The sequence below is a fragment of the Glycine max genome, chromosome 4 (genome assembly GCF_000004515.6).
Source record: "Glycine max cultivar Williams 82 chromosome 4, Glycine_max_v4.0, whole genome shotgun sequence".
Lineage (NCBI taxonomy): Eukaryota > Viridiplantae > Streptophyta > Magnoliopsida > Fabales > Fabaceae > Glycine > Glycine max.
Window position 1 is genome coordinate 3,960,951 of NC_016091.4, and position 20,161 is coordinate 3,981,111.

Genomic DNA, 20,161 nt, shown 5'->3' on the forward strand with positions numbered 1-20,161 from the left:
CTCAGTGTTCAGGTTGGTTTGGTTTGGCCACATGTTAGTGCTTTACAGATTTGAATGAGCATGAGCGCAGCCATGTAATAGCTGCATTTGCCGGGTTTTTTTTTTCCAATTAGGATCTTTGTCTTATTAGTGACATCTCAAAATATTCTGGTATGTAACAAGCTTTGATTAAAAGCAGATTAATTTTTAGTTAGAAATTTAATCACACTTAAATATTTTTCCTCAAAAATATATTCTACAAGGATCCAGGATCAAGAATCCAAATTCTTCCTCATAAATTTAATCTATACTATCAATTCAACTATACCCATTAAAAAGTTAGTACGTATTTACAAGCTGGGCACGACGCAACAAAATCTGTTATTACACTCGCATTTCACATAAACTATTTTCTATAAGTCTAGCTATGTTTGGTCTGTTTAATCGTTTATGAAGACACAAAGGGCTGGTTGCTATGTTGACACTTGACAGCGCCAAAAAAGATTGTCATCACTATTTTCTGAAGTTTGAATTAAACAACACGTACCCCTTAACAGATATCAAGCTAATTCATGCTTTTTTTTTTCATATTTTTATATTTTTTATATGCATTAAAAATATTTTTTTATAATTAGAGATTAATTTATTTTTTATGCATAGACTTTACTAAAATAAGTTTTTATCAAATGTGACGGACTTTAATTATTAGTAAATGTCCTGTGTTTTTAACCCATAGTAATTAAGTAAGGAATTCCACTAGGACTTATAATATTTAAGTCCGAAGAGTTACCACAATAAGTCATGGCTGACACTTTTTCTTCTCCTAACGTTTGATTGTTTATGTCCAAATGAAACTTTAACGTACACAACGAATTACATAGAGAGTGAACGAAGCTATTATGGTGTCAATTAAAATAATTCATCAGACGAAGAATATCGTTGAGTAGTACTTGACTACTTGTTTTTATTGACCAATCATCATTTAAAACATAAAACAAAGATGGGGTAAAAAAAGATGCGATAGAAAAAACGATGAGATTGAGGGGAAAAAACATAAGCTTGTAGGACTTGCCCAAGGAATCCGATGGTTTAGGGGAAAATAGAAGAAAACTCTAACATATAATGGTAAATAAATAATTGAAGTGTAATGACAGAGGTCTGTGCTGACGATTTGGATTTTGGCTGGGCCATATAATCCTCGAATTTCCATGCTTGATTTGACCTGCAAGTTTGAAAAATCAGTCATTTCTTGACAATCTCATTCCTTAGTAGTCACTAGTCAGTAGTACAGCTGAAGCCAACTTTCTCTGGTTCCTTAGTAATCTTTTGAAGACTTAAGACTAAATAGTTAATTTAGTATTGAATTTATATTTTACTGTAATTTTAATCTTTAAAACTAAGGAAAAAACTTCAATAAATCTATGAAATATTTTTTTTTTGAGAGAGAGAAAATCTATGAAATCTTCTAGAATTTCACTTCTAGTATTCCTAAAACACATATGGTTGCTTTCTGGTTAAAAGTAACGAGGACAATCATGCATATAAGTTAGTTAATTAAGAACGGAATTATGCTTAAATAAATAAATAATAATAAAAGGATTGATTGGGTCATATTCCATATTGAAGGAGAGAACCGAAGCTGGCTTAATTTAATTGTCATAAAGTGACTGCGGATTTGGAACCTCGTGGGAAACTTTTTGTGGGTGGTGATTGGTGAAACTGAAAATGAAGGGTTCAAGAGTCGGACAAGTTGACTTTTTCATAAAGTGACTAGTACGCTATCTATTCTACGTGACGGCTTCGAGTTACTTGCCTTTCTTTATGCATAACCATAGTGCATGCACTTGACCCAGCCAAGTTCTATATATTACTATGATTTATAGACAATGATGGATATCAAAATTCGGTGTAGGATCAAAATTCCAAATATCTCTTGGTTAGTTTTGTTTTTTTTTTAAATTATTTACACCTAGAATTAAGAATTAAATATGAGAAACATACATAATTAAAGTTCAAAAAAGAATATGATTGACATAATTAAAAGACTCACTATTTACTAATTATATGAAGTTTTATTTGTAAAATTTGCAATTTATGTTTCCCGGCCGAGAGCGATCAATTTATTTTAAATTTCTCTTTTTAAAAAAATTGTGTCAAACATAATGTTACAAAAGATCTAAAAAGTAAAAATATCTTTATTAATTAAAAACATAAAATAGTAGGTAAGCTAACTTTAAAAGCCTTTCTTTTTCTTTTTTTATTCTAATTATTGAAATTCAAGAATATAATATCAATTAATTTTTTTCTTAAAAGTAAATTAAGTAAATTTTAAGTTAAAACATTATAAACGTATTGAATAGATCTATTTTATTATTTTTTACTTCAAAATAATTTTTGAAATTTAACAAAAATCAGTTCAAAACACTACACTTAAATATTGAACATGAGGAGTGTTGGAAATAAATTCTCTAACACACATTTTTTAATTGATTGAAATTTATTTAAAATTATAAAATCAGAGAAAAAAAATCATTGAATAAGATGCAAGACTACAAATTTTTATTATTTTTAATAAATTTTAATTTATAAAACAAAATATGTTTAAAAGAATGTGTTTATATAACATTTCTCATTAAACATTATTACGCGGAGAAAAATCATGACAAAGTACCACCAAGCAAGCCGACTCAAGTGTTACAAGTTTGGCAGCTAGGAATCAAATTACATGTCTCATTTAAATACATTTCTTCTCTAATAAAAAATGAACACATTAGTGGGAAAAATTAGTTGATAATTAAAAGAGATAAATTGAGTAGTCAATTAAATTATTTTTCATTTAGCAAAAAAAAAAAAAAAAACAGAGAGATCAGGAAAAAGATAGAAGGTAATTCTGATGGAGGTTTCTTGCTAAAAAATCCTATATTTGATCTCAATAGAAATAACTTCCATTTAGTACGAGAGAAATACAGAAAAAAAATAAGAGCATGTCTGTGATTTTTTATTTATTTATCATTTAACCCTTTTATATGTATCTTTCTCATATTGAAATTTTTAATACTAGACAAAATACATACCCACTCACCCACAAAGCAAAAACATGCATTAATTAAATTGCTTATGAACCTACTGTATAGAAGTATATATCATGCCGAAGGTCGCAAAATAGATATATCGAAAAACAAGATAAACAAACTATAGTTTGGAGATATAAAGTTAATTCGATGATTGGAGAAGGATAAGGATGAAGGAAGAGGGGAGGAAAAAGAAATTATAAGTTTGAATATTTTCAATTAAACATTTCTAATAAAACTAATAGATTAATATTTGGGGGTAAAGAAAATAAAAACTATATAACTTACAAATGCCGTGTACAATTTGTGGCATTCACCCCGCGAAAGCAACAAAAATTAACGGCTAAAAAAACTTTATAATAGAGAGAAATGGAATTTAGAAAATACATTGAGGCATTAACAAAAATAGCTAGTTAGGGACCAGAGGAGATGAAATCAACTACAGATTGAGAACATGAATGGGAAACGGAAGGAGGGGTTGGAGTTGTCGCCGGGGTTGCTCACCGACCAAATGACGATATGATTGTGAAGTTGTCACGTACGTGCATGCGATTATCTTTGGTAGGTGAGTGAGTCGGAAGAATCTCCGTTTATGAGGTGATCAAGAGACAGGTGTGTGTGGAGGACAAGCAAATCAAGAGCGAAGCCCTAGAGATAAAATACCAGAAGATCATATGCGAGATGAATTTTCATATCGATCAGAAATGCGAAGAATATATAAAAATATATATCATATTTAACTAATTGAATTAGATTTTTTTAGTGACATATAATATATTGATACAATAAGATAAAGATATAAAAAAATGACATTTTAAAATTATATCACACAACATCATGATTATAATATAACAGAAATATATTCTACAGTTAACATAAAATCAAACACTCGTGGTCTCCCAAGTTTCAAACTAACAAATTAGGTCTTTCAATTGTGTAATTATACAATTTTGATTCATTCAACAAAAGTGTATGAGGTGGTGATAGAACTAAATAAATTTATATAAACTCACAAGTAGGTAATTTTAATTTATACTACTAAATAAATTTATATTATATATATTAGTAGTTAGAATATTATTAATAATTGGTATATATTAATAAAACAATGTTTCGTATTACAAGTTGCAATTCAGTATACTTGCCAAGATTTACACATCACTTTAAAGTGATGACTACCATAAGTTTCATATATTAAAATTCAAGTTTAAATACTTTTTTCAACTTCATAAATATATCAATTTTTACTTTTAGTCTAAAATTATTTTACTTATGATGTGTGTAATGTTTAAATCTTTTGTTTTTTTTTTCTATTACAAAACACTTATGTGACTCCTTAAGGGTTTCTACAAGATAATGTCACCTTACAAAAATATTTACATGATAATGTCACCATATACACAAATGGTTTTGTAACTGATACTAAGAGGAAAAGTAAAAAACAAAAAGTCTGGACATTATAATTAAACACCTTTTTTCACAAAGTTCTTTTTTAACTGAAATTTAAAAATAAAAAAAATAAAGTTTTTCACTTGATTGTACCAAAAGACACCATCTTTTCTCAATTTTATCATTTTTGGGACTCACTTATCTTCAATCGTGATGGTAGAATCATATTTATTAAAATAGAACCGGACAGTTGAACTGATTTGATTAAGATCGATGTTTAGGACGGTCTACTTAAGATGTAGGACTAGAAATAAAAGTGATCTAATTTGATATGGTCAAGTTTAAAGAAATTTGATGACATGCATTGGTTTGACACAATCGACATTTTTTTTCCTTCAGTTTTTATAATATATTAAATTATTAAACGTCATATAATATGTGTAAGTGGCAGTGGAAAAGAGATTCAAGATGAGTATGATAAATTGAAGATGGGCATTGTAAATTTCAAGAAGCAAAGTGCTAAAATGAAGACCAACTTGGCACTTGTTGAAGTTAATTTTGAATGGTTGAAGCAAAATGTAATTGCTTTCAAAATTGTAATTGTAACTGTTGCTGGCGTTGTTATTATGGCAACTATATCTAAGTGACTAGGTAGGTTAAGGTAGTCGTAAGTTGAAGTGTAGATTGTCCTTATTAAGCATTTTATAACTAAGTTTAGTTGGTCCTTTAATTATAGTGGATTTTTTGTTCTGTCAGTGGTTATTTAGTCTAACGACTTGTCATGCTTTGTAATTTTATTTACATGATATGTAATTATAGAACTCAAACGTTATTGTACATCATGGTTCCTAAAAGAACCTGTATTATATGAAATTGGCAGTTTACATTTTTTGTCTTATGTTTTACTTCATTTTCGCATGAGATAAGGAGTAAGACATGATAACATATTTTGCATATCATGAAATGTGATACTTCATTAATATAACAAGGCTCTTATAAATATAATAAGTTGTGCTTTTGTAACAAAAATGAAAGTAAAAATTATATAACAAAGAATATAGACCAATATATCATGTACCACACTATTTTTCAAAATGATATATTTACATAAGAAACCACTGCTACTAAACATTCTTAATCCACAGTCTGTATTATGGGCTTGGCTCTTCTCTTCCTCTTCTTTTTCTTTTTCTTTGCATTGTTGACTGTGTTGGCTAGTTGGTTGGAAGCAACAGTTGCATCTTGTACTTCAGAAAGTGTTCCATGTTACATTTTAACATAAGCAAATCTTTAGCATGTGAATGGATTGATAAAACATCCATGTTCAGGATAAGCTATTTAAACAATATACTTGAGTGGTCAGCACAGATTGTTTAGATGCAAGTACATCATTTTGCACAGGTTCTGTATTTAAATTGTTGCCACTAGGTTGTGAAGTTGGTGGACCTTGGTTTTGTTGTCAATAAAAAGTTTCAACACATAAATATAAGTGAGATGAAATATAACTTCTGTTAAGACTAAGTAAGATTTTAGTTAATGCACTGACATGTTTTTGAGAATTTTGTTATCTAGTAGGAGCCCTTTGGCATGTTCTATTGTTGAGACCAAATTGCTTGCAAGTAGAACACCTTACTGTGTTGGACCTTCTTGTTTGTTGGGGTCTCAAAGGTCCCTCAACATTACTTTTTCTTCTTGCCATTCTTGGACGACCTGGTTGTCTTTTCAAAGTTGGAGGACCAATATTAGGATAACCTCCCCTATCAGAATTAGCATCAACATCAGGCACAGGACGGATAACTTCACCATAAGCAACCAATAACTTAAGAATTTGTAAGGGCTTCATCACAATAATTCACAACATTAGCTTTATTATGCACTATGCATGCATATGCATGTTTGCATGACAATCCAGTGAGGTTCCATTGATTACATCAACACATGTTGTCCCTTAACTTAACCACAAAATTTGTATACACATCCATCACTTGAAACTCATCATTTCCAGCAAATGTCACAACCAAAGACCTCGTTGCCTGCAAAGTTTTATCCAAGTAGGTCTTCACTCTAGGTGGCATGAGATTTTGACAAGTGGTTACCCTTTCATATCTTTTTTGGAAAGTAACCATGAGCCTGCAAACTATAAATTGAAGCATGGACAATATTGTTTTCTTTCTATCATCACCCAGCCAAGCCTTAAATACTTCACACACATTGTGACATGATCACTCCTACAAAGAGGGCGATATGTGTGCCTAGCCTACATTGTTTTTTATCTTTCTTCAGCCAATAACCAATCAGCAACCTCATTGTTGTTCTTTCTAAAAGCATAGTGTATGCCATGGCACATTCCCAAAATTGGGTAGTCAGCAAAAGAGATTTGAATCTACTCTTAAAGTCATTTAAGATCTGATTACAACAAAACCTGCTTGTTTAATTCCATTTACAACACAACCTTTGAAGTATAATTTTTTACAATACAGAACCACAATATAGCAGTATCAATATTTTTATCAGAATTTTCATGAAACAGAGACTGTACTAAAATTTCAGACCAAATTTCAGAGTGTACCAAAATTCACATCAATTTTAGAGTGTACAAGAATTTCAACCAGATTTCCGAGTGTACCAAATTACATGAAATATTTCAAATATGAGAAACAATTTCAGAATTTACATGAAACAATTTCAGTACCAAATTTCAAAATTTACATGAAACAATTTTAGTACCAGAATGCATGTTCATGACAACCAAGCATTAACTGATATATCAAAATTAACATGTCAAAAGCAGATTTAACTTGATACCACTATAACAAATCAAACTTGTGTTTTGCATATGGAAACATTTCTGCTATAGCTCGGTCTAAACCCTACAACACACAAGAATATCAGTAATTCTTATTAAATAAAATCCTTAAATTGGAAATAAAACTAATCAAACTCAACATGTCCCGTACCTTTTGTTGATCTGACATGATAGTGACAAAATCATCCTTCCATTCAGGAACTAATTGTAAAACTTCCCTCAACAAAGTTAGAAAAAACTTCAAGGAATCCTTGTTTTCAATCTCAACCACTGTGAATGCAATAGGGAATATGCCCTTATTTCTGTCAAGCACAACAACAGATAATAATGTCCCTCCAAGTGGACCCTTCAAATGGCAACCATCAATGCCAAACCAGGGCCTGCACCCCCTTACAAATCCCTTTTTCATGGCATCCAGACAAACAAAAGTCCTCTTAAATTGGGAATCCATGCCCACCCTAGGTTCCAGTGCAAACTTTACAACACTCCCCTCATTTGTTTCTATGACTACACATGCCCAAGGAGGCAAAATATCATAAGATAAAGAGTGTACCCCTTTAGTGGTTTGGTGCACCCTTTGCTTGGCACAATACAATTGCATTTGATTAGTTGGTTCAACTCCATACCTGTCAAGCAAAGCTTGCTTCATTGTTGAATAACTAATATTTGGATCTGCCAAAATTCAGCTCTCAAGCTTTCTCGCAATCCATGTCGATGTTGCCTCAAAGATTTTTGTCGTTCAAATAGAAGTGTATTTAGCTCTATATGACTTGATTTGGTAGGTTATTTTATCTGCGGTTGGAGATGCATGGATACTCTGGGTACATCCATTAGCATTATATTGACAAGTCACTCTTGATTGCTCAATTTTATGCCTATACAACTCAAATCCTTCTTGTATAGCAAAATCCTTCAAAATTTCCCTGAAATGAGATACGTTCAAGAACAATTGTCCTTTAACAAACTTGATTTTCCCATTTGCTTGCCTCTTAAAAGATTTTCCCATTAGCATTACATTGACAAGTCACTCTCTCAACATATATTTCATTCATTTCATCATCCAAATGCATTTCCCTTATTACATCAACATTTTCCTCAAAGTCACTTAATTTATCACTCTCATTACCATCACTCCAATCAGCATCTTCTTCTATGCCATCATACTCATCTAAATATTTCACCTTTTGAAGGGGTTTTTTTTTCCAGAAAAGAAGAGCCTATCAATTCTCTGAAAATCGTTCATCAAATCATACGAATTTTAATTTTAATATGTTATTCCAGTTATCACAAGGAACAAAAGTCCTTAAACAATTTTGAATTTCATGCATAAAATATAAGCAATTTTATTAGATAAAAGAAGCAAGAACATGAACGAAAAAACAATTAACTAACAACCATAAAATGTATCTAAGTTGGCTCTGATACCAATTGATGAAATATATAAAGGATAATAACACAGACACAAATTATAGCATGTAGATATAAGGCGATAATACTCAGATGGTTATGAACACTAACCTGAATTCGCATTCATCTCCATAATATCGTCGCTTCACACGATAAACCCCGAACAGGTACTTGAGAGTATTACTGCCCAATTTCTAAGGACTTGAGAGAGGATGTGAGTGTATGAATTTGTTAAATGGGATAACAAATTTATAATCTCCTAGCAGTGGGTAAGGACCTCTCAAATGCGTTAATTACTAATAATTGACCCTACCCATCACAGGGTCAATTTTATCTACAATTTCATATAAAATAATTATCGATTGATAATATTAAAATATAACATAATAATTATTGATTGATACTAATTCACAAATTATCTTAACACTACATAGAGTTCATCAGTAACACCAACATCATTAACTCCTTTTTAGTGCAGCAAAGACATTCGAATGGTTTCTTAAAAATCGGTTCATAAGGGGATAATCTACCCAACTATATAAACACTTATCATGTTCATGAATTATCCGACGTGGGACTATTCTTAATAAATTCATCGATATGAGTATTGGTCAGTATGGCCCCACAACAAAAATACTCCTCTGGACTTCGACAATGTTTGGCTTCGAACACCCTACGCACTTCGACAACATATACCCTGAGTTTCAACTCCGTTGCAATACCCCTGGTTTGACAGTTGCAGTAACCGCAAGAACCCCTTGCAACCAAAGAAATACGCTGTTTAACCCCAAACGTTCTCTAAACTGCAACCCTTTCTTCACAATTTCAGCGTCGCAATACTACTGGACCAACAATCAAACGAACCACACAGGAACCCCCTTATAGCAGCCAGAGAATCAATGCTTCTTAACCCATAACGTGGTTGTGTGATTTCCCTCTTCTTCACAGCCGTAAACCTAACTCCAATTCCAGACTCTGGAATGGCCTTTGAAATAAATAGTTGCAGTAATATGAAAAGCACACGAAGGAAAATTCCAAAATATTTAAATGGATTTAAAATTTTAGTGATTTATCAAGTCTGAAGTTATGTTTCGAAACAGAGGAGAAGTCCGTGTAATTGTTACAAACCTAGGGAGGTTTGTAAAATTTATTCTTTTTATCTTTTAAATCTAAAACTGATGTTTTTAATTTTGGTAATTTAAAAAGAAAATATGTGTGTCTCTATGCTAAATGTAATGTCATGCGCTTAAATTTGATGGTTTAAAGTGTTTGATGATAAAAAAAAAATATAAGAGATTAAATTACACTGATGTAATTTTTAAAAAAATATTATATTATTTTATAATTTTTAATCATATAATATTTTTTTAAAAACTTATCGTTAGTCTTTTTCATAAATAATATATGTAAAATTTTATATTATTTCAACAATTATATATTATTTTAATCGTATAAATTAAAATCAACTTAATATAAATATTTTAAAATATATTAAAATATTAATTATTTGATTATTTTTTTATTATTTAATTTTGACAATTTTTAAGACATACGATTTTAATAATATATAAATATAATTTAATAAATAAAAATTACATTTCATATACTGTAATTTTATCTCTTCTCAAAAACAAAATCAAAGTAAATTATTGCATAAACAACTTGTAGTTTGTTAGTAATGTATATAACAAAATTAATGATGTTGGAACAAAAAGACTAAAATAATATGTTTTCAAATTACACGGAGTATGATTTTCTAGTTTTTGCTTTATATAATGTGCATAACATTTTACATATATAACATGCATTTAGATAACGAACAACACAGTATTTCATTCACTTTAGGTATAGACAATCATTATAGTTTAAAATTTGTTTAATAACATTGGAATAAACAATTATAAACACGCGTTGTTAATCAACTTCAACAATCCATCCCTTCTTATCTTCAATAGTACCCGTTTGAATTCCTGAAATCGTATTGTTCAACTCTTGACAAATGGTTCCAGAACCTGTTATATATTCCATCCTGCAATTGCATATATAACATAATGTTTCATGAAATTTTGGAATCGTGTGACGCATTTATAAATTCAAATGTACATTATGAATAAAAAAAAATTAAAGAAAATAATAAATACTTTTAGTATTAATAAAGTTCAAAATTTAAATTAGAATTAAATGGAAATATAACTTTAATTTGATACAATGCATCGAACAAATTAAAATAAAATAAAATTTAAGAAATAGTATTTGAAATGAATAAAAAATATATGATAAGTCCCTGTTTTTACTTTTTATTAGTTATGTATAAGCGTGGGTGTTACCATTATTTTACCTTTTATCCTGGTATGTGATACTCCCTACTGGAGCAACACCGACCGCAGTTCCTGTGCAGAAAACTTCATCAGCCTCAATTAATTCATCCACGTTAACAACACGCTCTTCTACCTGAACCAAATATTGGTCAATAATAAGTGAGTTTGAGAAAGAAAATGAGAAAAAGAATACACAAATTTCTAAGTTGGTAAAATCTATGTGTTTCTACTTTCTACTGTTTGTGTTTCGAATATCAGGCCAGAAAAAACTGCCTTATGATCAGTTTTCAACTTTTCTTTTTTTTTTTTATTTTCTCTTCAACTAATACAAAAAAATTATCACTATTTCTATTTTCTCGTCTATATTTTCTTAGTCTCATCCAAATAGACAAATTTTCTTTTGCGGCTCATCCAAACAGACAATTAAAGAGAATTCTTTTTTAATGTGAGTAAATAAATAAAAAATTATAAATTTCAAATTAGTTTGAAGTATACCATGACTGCAATTCACCAAAATTTATAATAAAATAAAAGTTCCTACTTATTTTAAAATAAACTTGCCTTACAAGAATATTTTTCTTTTATCTTTATAGCATTGCTTTTTCTTTGAAAATATTAAATAATCTTTTGTATTTTTTATTTTACTAGTTTAGACGACAAGATTAGCCTTGTACGTGTTTGCTGAAAACACCAACAAAAAGGGATTATTCAAGTTCGCACTGTATGTGAGAAAGGGTGGTCATGAACTTAAAAGGCTGATTGAGTATTAAGGTCCCGTCATCATGTGGTAGCCCCATATATGTAACTAAGTAACACCTGATAGCCATGATCACGAGCAATTTCAATGACACTTTTTCGAGTAATTCCGGAAAGAATAGTTCCATTGGTAGCAGGTGTTGAGATGCATTTGCCCTGTGAAATTGGAAGCAAGTTAGATTGACCAGTTGATACACCTGATTAAAGGGGAAAAGATAAATAATTGGAAGAATACCTTGGCAATAAAAATGTTACAAGAAGAGACCTCCTCCAGATTTTTCTTTGTGGCTGAATCAAGGTATAGCACATCCGAAAATCCTCTTTTCTTGGCTTGAATTTGTGCCATCAAGACCTACACACGTCAAGACAATAAGTAAAATCGAGTACGTTAATATGCATAGGATTTGAACCCCCATCAAAGTCATCCCCGCTCCTTTTATTTTGTTATGTGTTTCTTAATTAGATTAATTAAGGATAAAACTTATATCTAGTTTCATAGGTGTTTCTAGTGTTGTCTTTTTTAATTAAAATTTGAGTTTCATCTAGTCAATTTGTATTAACATTAAATGAATATCTCTCAGTGTTGGCCATTGTGGGTCATTTTATAAGTAAAATATCAATGTGAATCTCATTCAAAATAATTTACTAATACGAGTCTTTTGATCATTGATAGACCCATATTAATAATTTAACGGGTAGATTAAAGGAAATCATGACATGTAATATGTTATTTGAATATGTTGGTTGAACATATAACTTTAACCGGTAAATGGTAAAAAAAATAAAAAAAAATTGAGATACCGGTGCATAATTGGAAATGGTTTTAACGTTTCCAGTGCCGCGGCTAGAAGCACGGTCAAAGTTCTCCTCCACGTACAAGTTGAGTGGAGCAGAGCCCTCCTGCATTGGAAATGTTGAAGTAATTGTTAGATATAGCTAACTAAGCTAACCAGAACGAGCACAAGAAAGAAATGACCTTGAAATAGTTACGAACAGGGGAAGCAAATATGAGGAATGTGTATTGAGGTGCAGGAGCCAAACCCAAAACTGGACCAGTTCCTAGGAGCAGAGGCCTAAGGTACAAGGATCCTTTGCCCGGTGGAGGAACCTGCATGCTTAGCGGTTACAATCATCATTCCAACTACACATTTATTTTAGAATTGAAACTCGAGATGAATTAATATTAATTTATACCCAACGCTTATTAGCCAATACAGTTTGCTTCAAAGCATCAACAAAATTATCAATGGAAGGGGATGCCATGCACATTCTTTCGGCTCCAATCTTCATGCGAATGGCATTTTCTTCTGGACGGAAGAGTAGCAAGCCCCCATTTTCTTTTCTGTATGCTTTCGTGCCTTCGAATAATCCCTGTTTTCAGATTTCCATCATTGAAACATAAAAGAAAATAGTGTAAAAAGATTTAATATTATCTATCAGTTCATGCAAGAATTAATTGAGTTTGCGTTACATGAATCGTAGGATAAGATACGTTTTTTCCTCTCTAAAATTCTAAAAGTTCGTTTTTAGACTCTAATTCTTAAATGTTAACTTTTCATCTGTTTTGTTTAAATCATTTTTCATCCTTCTGTAAATTGTTATTTAAAATACTTTGACGAACAAAGGTAAAACATTTCAAATTTAGAGAAATAAAAAACAAATTAAAAGTTTTAGAAGAACTATAAGTGCGAGATTCCTAAGATAATCATGCATGGCTTAAGTTTTTTTTTTTTCATTTGTCAGAACGATTTGTTCCAAAAACTGAAGCTATCGTTCTTTTGGATTAATTTCTTGAAGTCTTTAACTGGTATACGTCCATATTCAACAACCATATATGATTTGACACCTTTAAAGTTGAAGTAATTATTTTCTTAATACCAAACCATACCTGACCATAATTTAGGACCCCAGCTGATGGACTGAGTTCAATGTTCCCATAACGACTGAGTTGTCCTTGTCCAAAATTTTGGCCCTCACAACATTTAGTAATGTACATATAATCAGTGGTCATCAGTCCAAATCCAAGACTGTCCCAGTCCACATCAGCATACTCGTCATCACTGCTATTTAAAAAATAAAAACAGAATGAAGAGTAATTTAATACACATTAATCCCCCAAAAAAATATATTAACTTTTGTTTGAATAAATTTTGTATATATATTTGTAGGAGAAGAAAATAAAATAATTCAAGCTTCTCTCAAAAATTAAAATCATTGTATGTATTTAACTAACAGAAGCTCGGTTCATTTTGTATTCTTATTTTTTTTTTCTTTTTTCTTGTATGAGTATATGTGAAGAAGTTATTCTAAACATAAACAAAAGCATAATCATTACTAATGTATTAATATTGTTAGTAGGTACTACTTTACTTTACCTGTGACTCCGAAGAGGGGAGGGCTGAGAAGCAAAGCAATTGTTCGTTCCGATCTGTTGCAATATAAATTTGTTTAGATCAGTCTGAATTAATCTACCAATCAACTCCACGATAATAAGCAGACTCCTCAATCCCTTCCCTAATTGTTTTATTTTCTTATTTGGGTGGTGGTGAGTGGAAGTTCGGTAATTAATTGTTTTTTAAAAGAATATAGAACAATAATATTTTCTTTTTAACACGAGTGTGTATTTTATAAATAAAAAATAAAAAAAATTATTTAATTAAAAGGGTTATAATAAATTTTAATAATTATAATTTATTGCGTGTGTGAACGCACACATATATAATTTTTAATAGTTAGATTTATAAGTGATGATTTGTCTAAGAGTGTCATGAGTTGGATTAATTTAAATTTAGGATAAATTTGGATGTAAAGCGACCATATTTAATTAAAATTGGATCTAGAATGACCAGTCTGATTGAGGAGCATTATTAAGTATAAAATATCAATATATATAGTCTAAAATATCTTTATTTAATGTAAGATGCATATAAATGTAACATATGATTTATTGAAGTGAATTTTAAATAAGATATAAGTGATTAAGAGTATTTCTTATTAATATCAAATCTAGTTGTTTTAAATAACGTACTATCGGCATAGTAATAAAGGTTAGGTATACATAAGGACTTAAGTTCCATCTTTATTATTGCTATTATACACACACAAAAATCTAATGTGGGTAAATTTTAAATAAATATAATTAATAAGACTTAAAATTTATAAGAACATCACTCGTTAAAGAAAAAAAACACTAAAACATTTTTAAAAAAATAGAATGGAAGAAGTAAGATAGAAGTAACAACAGAAACGTCTAATTAAAAAACACAAAACAATTAATAAAGCGAGAAAAGAAAAAACACTCGAAACGTCTTCCCAACAGATGAGGATAAGGGTGGTGGAAGCATCGTCATCCCCATGCCAAGTGAGGGAGCCTATCAGGATTAACAAGATTATCTGCATTCTGATTTGTCGATGATAATAAATTTCTCATTTGATTTTGTTCTATTGATTACGTGCTCCACAGAAATAAAAAGGAATTCTTGAATTGAACGTATTCAAATACTTATTTCAGTTCAATAATAAAGAGATAATGACTTATTTTAAATTTCTTACACAAAATTTACCCACTACTTTGATGCCTAAGTTTGCCTTTTCCAAAAAAAACTTTTAAGATAACAATTATTATAAAAGTAAAAAAGAAAACTTAACATATCTAATAATTCATAACTAGACGATAATACAAAAAAATACAATATCAGTACATATATTATTCTCTTTAATAGTTAAATGACCAATGATAAAAGTTAACTACTAGTATTAGTCATAGGATCAGTAAAAATATTTATATTTTAATTTTGACCATTTAATCTAATTTAATAATAATTTATTTTTGGGACTAAATAGAGTTTTTATTTGATAAGGTTCAATCCAAATGTAAGATAAGGACAAATCTGTAAGTAGAGTTCAAAACGACAACAAGGTTCTGGTTCCACTTTAATTCAAGAAGCATGGGTATGCAGTCCTGTCTATCCTCCGGAATTCGTACACTTGTGCCCATATGCGCCTTACCAACCCATATTTATAAGACTTCTATCGTGTTTGGAAAAAAATCATCACATGCGTGTTTGGAAACACGTGGTATACTGACATAGTGACGTTATTAAGTGTATGCTTGAAAGAGTAGAAAAAAAAATTAATTTAAAATAAATTTGATTTTAATTATAATTAATTTTAAAATGATGTAATTATATTTAGATTATTTTTTATTAAAATTGATTTTAAAGTAAAATTTAATATATATATATTTATCCAACGTTGAAATTACTCAAAATGTGTGTTTGGATAATTTTTAGCAAAATTAATTTTTAATGAAATTGATTTTGTAAAATTAATTTTAAAATAATATAATTTTATATTTAGATGTTTTATTATAAAATCAACTTACTAGTATAATTTACTATACAATTTTAGATCCACACAAGAGTTAAATTAAAATTGTTTCAACTTATGATCAAGCTTTAATTCATAATTAATTTTAAATTATTTTCTAAATTAAAATCAAACATATAGAAATATATTCAAAATAAGGACTTAAAATCAATTCTCTACTAGCAAACTAAACACACATAAAGTTAATTAAGCTGATAATAAATTTTAGAGTTATAATCAAATCTAAAATCTTATTTAACATAAAATCAAACATTATCAAAAAAAATATTTAAAATCAATTATGAATTTATAATCAATTTTATAACATAAAAACAAAGAGAGGCATGTCACTAAAATCACGTTCAGCAAGCACAAGTTACTTGGATTGACTTTCTATCTGACGCAGATCCCACTCAACGTGATGCGGAATCAATCGTGTCTTCTTGCATTTATTTCACGACTCGACACAGAAGCTATTGAATGCTTCTCACATTTAAATTTAGAATGAGATTTTGAATCACTATTATGGAATATGGACTGTAGTGGATTTGAGTTTGAATATAAGCCACCAAGGGACAGTGGTTTAAGTCTAATGCATAAAAAAAAGTTGTATTGTTTTTATTTATTATTAATTTAGGTGATAATTTTGACTTTGATAATGTTTATTAAGCATATATTTTATGTTATCTTAAAATTAAATACCAATAAGTGTATTTTAAGAAATAAAAGTATAAAATAGTTATAAAAAATAATTATTTATTATATTAAAAATATATATTTTATAATATATTAAAATATATTTAATGCTTACTTTTTAAATAATTAAAAACATTTATGAAGATCTACATATTTATTAGTCAATGTCTTAAAATCACTTATTAGCATGGTTTTAAAACAATTCCTTGGTCAACATAATGAATAATGCTGGTTTTGAATCTTATAAATAAATTATTGTTATAATTATCTCAATAAATTATATTCTTAATAACTATTTTAATTATTATTTTGAAGCATTGTGAGCTGAAAGATAATGCGAAATTATTTCAGTCGTTTTGACCTCTTCTTAAACTTAATTATTGTCATTAAAAATATGAAAGATAGAAATGAAATGAAAAAGATATACTGTATTATTCAATAAATAAAAATAAGAAATATAAATATAAAAATTTATCTCCACTAATGTAGATAAATGAAAGAAAATACAAAAAATATATATATTAAAAAAACTATTTTGCTCCGAAGTTTCTAAACTTTTATCCGGTATTCTTTTAGCATAAATTTATTATTTTTATTTTTATGCTATAACAAATAAAAAATTATTTAATTTTTAAAATTTTGAAAGAAAAATAAAAATAAAATACCGCCTACCGTTCTGGTATTTTGGGATTAAAAATGTTTTTTTGTGGGACCACCCATTATTAATTCACTCTTCGTATTTTCTTCAACACATCCAAATAAGAAGGAAAGTACTCTGTTTTTTTTTTTTTCCACTTCTCTCTTCTTTAGTTTTGTTTTTCTTAGTTCAACACATCCAAGCAAACTATAAAAAAAGTTAAAATAAAAATCAATTTTATATTAACCATGGTTGGATACATTATTAGTTATTTACTTTAAATAATCCTGAATATTGAGAAGATAGTTTATATATATTGATAATGCAAAAAAGTTACATTATAATACAATCACAAATCATTATACAGGACAGTTTTTTTTTTAAATTTTAATTAACTAGAGTAATAGTACTAATTATTATTACAAGTTAATTTGTCATCGTTAAAAAACAAACGTGCCCATGCAACAGACAAGGAACAGCGGAAAACAGAGATAAGAATGTAACGTATTTCAATTTTCAGCCTTAAATGATAAATATGGATAAAAGAGAAAGCGTAAAAAAGTAAGACATTGATCACCTTGGACGAAGCAGAATTAGAACCAGCCCGAAGAAGCAATTTCCTTAAACTGGGAAAGTACACAATTCTTTGAATCATTGTGCCCTATCCTTCTGGTAGGAGAAGCCCAACTTTAAAACGCAGTGGTGGTGGTGAGGTGTATGTGTCGGAAACAGGTATGAATGCGAGAGCATGCACATCAAATAATGGAGAGAAACTAAGAAAGTGATATGCACTATATATAGGAGTAAAGGGTAAAGCCAGCTCTACAATCTGAATAGCCATTTATACAACCTCGAGTGTTTTGCTCATTTTTTATTTTTTTTTTGGAACATTGCATATGTAAAACATTATTTTCAATTTTATATTAAGGTTAGGGGCCACTTAAATACTTTTCCTAAAACAGGACTAACGTATTAATATCTTTTAACTATTAATAGTCCCTTATATATCAATGTAAACTATTCATATTAAGAAAGTGAATTGAATTTTGAGTGAATCCTTTTCTAATATAATTGAAGTAAGGATAAAGAAAAGTTTACCATCCAATTCGCTTGCAGGTTAGATACTAAGATGTAAAAGTAAAACGATGAATACTAGAAGGCCAGCACTGATAGAGGTGGCAGTACCTATCCAAAGTCGATCACTCGATCCATATCCTCTTTTAGCCGTTAGTGGAAGTTAATAATGCACAAATATAAATATCTGAATATAAACATCTTTTTATCAATTTTAATTTTTTATTGTCATTTTATATTATTATTTTAATTGAATATATGAAACAAAATTTATTACTACGGATTAAAACAAACACTTTACCCCAAAAAAAATACCTATCCTGCTCCGTCAAACTCTCTAACGATGTAGCGAGTTACTCAGCTACCAGCGTAAATGTTAGATCATAAGTTAACGGACAAAAAATATTAGACCTTAATTTATTTTACTATATCATTGAATATGATTGAATTAATAATTCATTAATATCAATTAATCTGGACCAAGTTTGATCTATGCGCAGGCCCAATTAAAATGAAGCAAATGATATGAGAAGACAAGAAAAGAGAAACGCATGCTCAGCCCGACTTGTAGGTTCTAGCGGCGCAAGAAATGGGCTCTGATCCCAATCACGTGTTTCACAAAGAAAATAAGGCAAATAAATGGTTATACAAAAAATTAAAAAAAGAATAAGAAAATGAAATAAGCAGGGACGATGATGTTGTACGGACTGGAGTTCAGTTTTTGTGTGGGCTTGATTGGATCGTGGCTCACTCAAGCGTCTCTGTTTTGTTTTGTTTTCTTTTTCTTTTTTCATTTTTATGTCTCTGTATTCGTGGGTGTGTGAGAGAGAGCAAATTTGAGATTGAAATTACAAGTACATGTATACACACAAGGATTAAAATAACTAGAGTTGTGTGTTCCAAGAATTCTTTACCATATTGTGGCTTTAATTTTCTGATATTTTTTCAGAGTCCCCAACCTTATTTAATTCAATGATATTTATTTATAGGCTCAAAAAGTGCTCAGGGTTAAATACGGTGAATTGGAGAAACGATTGGACAATTTTTCAGAATTTATTTTGGAAATTGAGTGAAGTTTGCAGGTAAATTAATGGGTGAAACTGAAAAAGTGTACGCTGCAGCAAGGAGTCGGTGAGAGCTGGCCTTTGTACCAGAAAAAACTGTTATCAATTTTTTTTGTTACAATAATAAAAATTAAACTTAATACCTTACGCAATTAAGCCTTGTTCATGGATCTTTTCTAAACACATGTGCAACTCGTTTTCTTTATAGTTTGGAAAACAAATTCTTCATCAAGGTGTCGTACGGTACGGAATTACGAATAGACTCCTCACTGAAAAAAGAATGTATATCAAGTTTTAAACGTTCTATTAATTTACAATGTTTTAAGCAAAATCTACAATTCAACTGTCCTTAAAATAATAAATATTGGAGATTCTGCACCTAATGTGGGTAGATAATTTACTTGAATGTGGAGGAAACTGCAGGCTTGTTTGGTAGTTTTGGTGTGGAAGTTGTGTTTGCAAACAAGTTGTAAACTTGTAATTCACTAGCGGCTCTTTGTATCACCAACCATGTGAAATTATTTAAGTTTAATCATTTAAATGTCTAGGATTTGAGTTTGAGACATGTAGTTATGCTAAATAGGTGAGAAAGATTT

General features: G+C 29.5%; 2 protein-coding genes and 1 long non-coding RNA gene across 4 annotated transcripts; all 3 read right to left on the bottom strand.

The window, feature by feature from the left end:
* Window positions 1–5,386: 5,386 nt before the first annotated feature.
* On the bottom strand, window positions 5,387–9,917 carry LOC106798370 (uncharacterized). The gene is made up of 2 exons (XR_001387789.3): window positions 8,764–9,917; window positions 5,387–5,686 (listed from the first exon to the last, which is right to left on the bottom strand). It is a non-coding gene; the product is annotated as an uncharacterized lncRNA (long non-coding RNA).
* Window positions 5,498–8,728, bottom strand: LOC121174764 (uncharacterized). The gene is made up of 2 exons (XM_041014811.1): window positions 7,397–8,728; window positions 5,498–6,196 (listed from the first exon to the last, which is right to left on the bottom strand). Exons 1-2 carry the CDS (start codon window positions 7,892–7,894, stop codon window positions 6,182–6,184), a joined length of 513 nt encoding a protein of 170 aa, XP_040870745.1. The 5' UTR covers window positions 7,895–8,728; the 3' UTR covers window positions 5,498–6,181.
* Window positions 9,918–10,379: 462 nt separating the features above from the next.
* LOC100818776 (branched-chain-amino-acid aminotransferase 2, chloroplastic) lies at window positions 10,380–18,294 on the bottom strand. Of its 2 annotated transcripts, none has more exons than XM_006578007.4 (10): window positions 18,005–18,294; window positions 14,102–14,154; window positions 13,615–13,789; window positions 12,921–13,097; window positions 12,703–12,834; window positions 12,528–12,626; window positions 11,962–12,078; window positions 11,787–11,882; window positions 10,991–11,103; window positions 10,380–10,681 (listed from the first exon to the last, which is right to left on the bottom strand). In XM_006578007.4, the coding sequence occupies exons 1-10, from the start codon at window positions 18,080–18,082 to the stop codon at window positions 10,567–10,569; spliced, it is 1,155 nt and encodes a 384-aa protein (XP_006578070.1). In that variant the 5' UTR covers window positions 18,083–18,294; the 3' UTR covers window positions 10,380–10,566. The 2 variants fall into 2 exon arrangements, with proteins under 2 accessions (XP_006578070.1, XP_003524046.1); XM_003523998.5 differs by having other exon boundaries at window positions 13,615–13,786; window positions 18,005–18,287.
* Window positions 18,295–20,161: the final 1,867 nt, after the last annotated feature.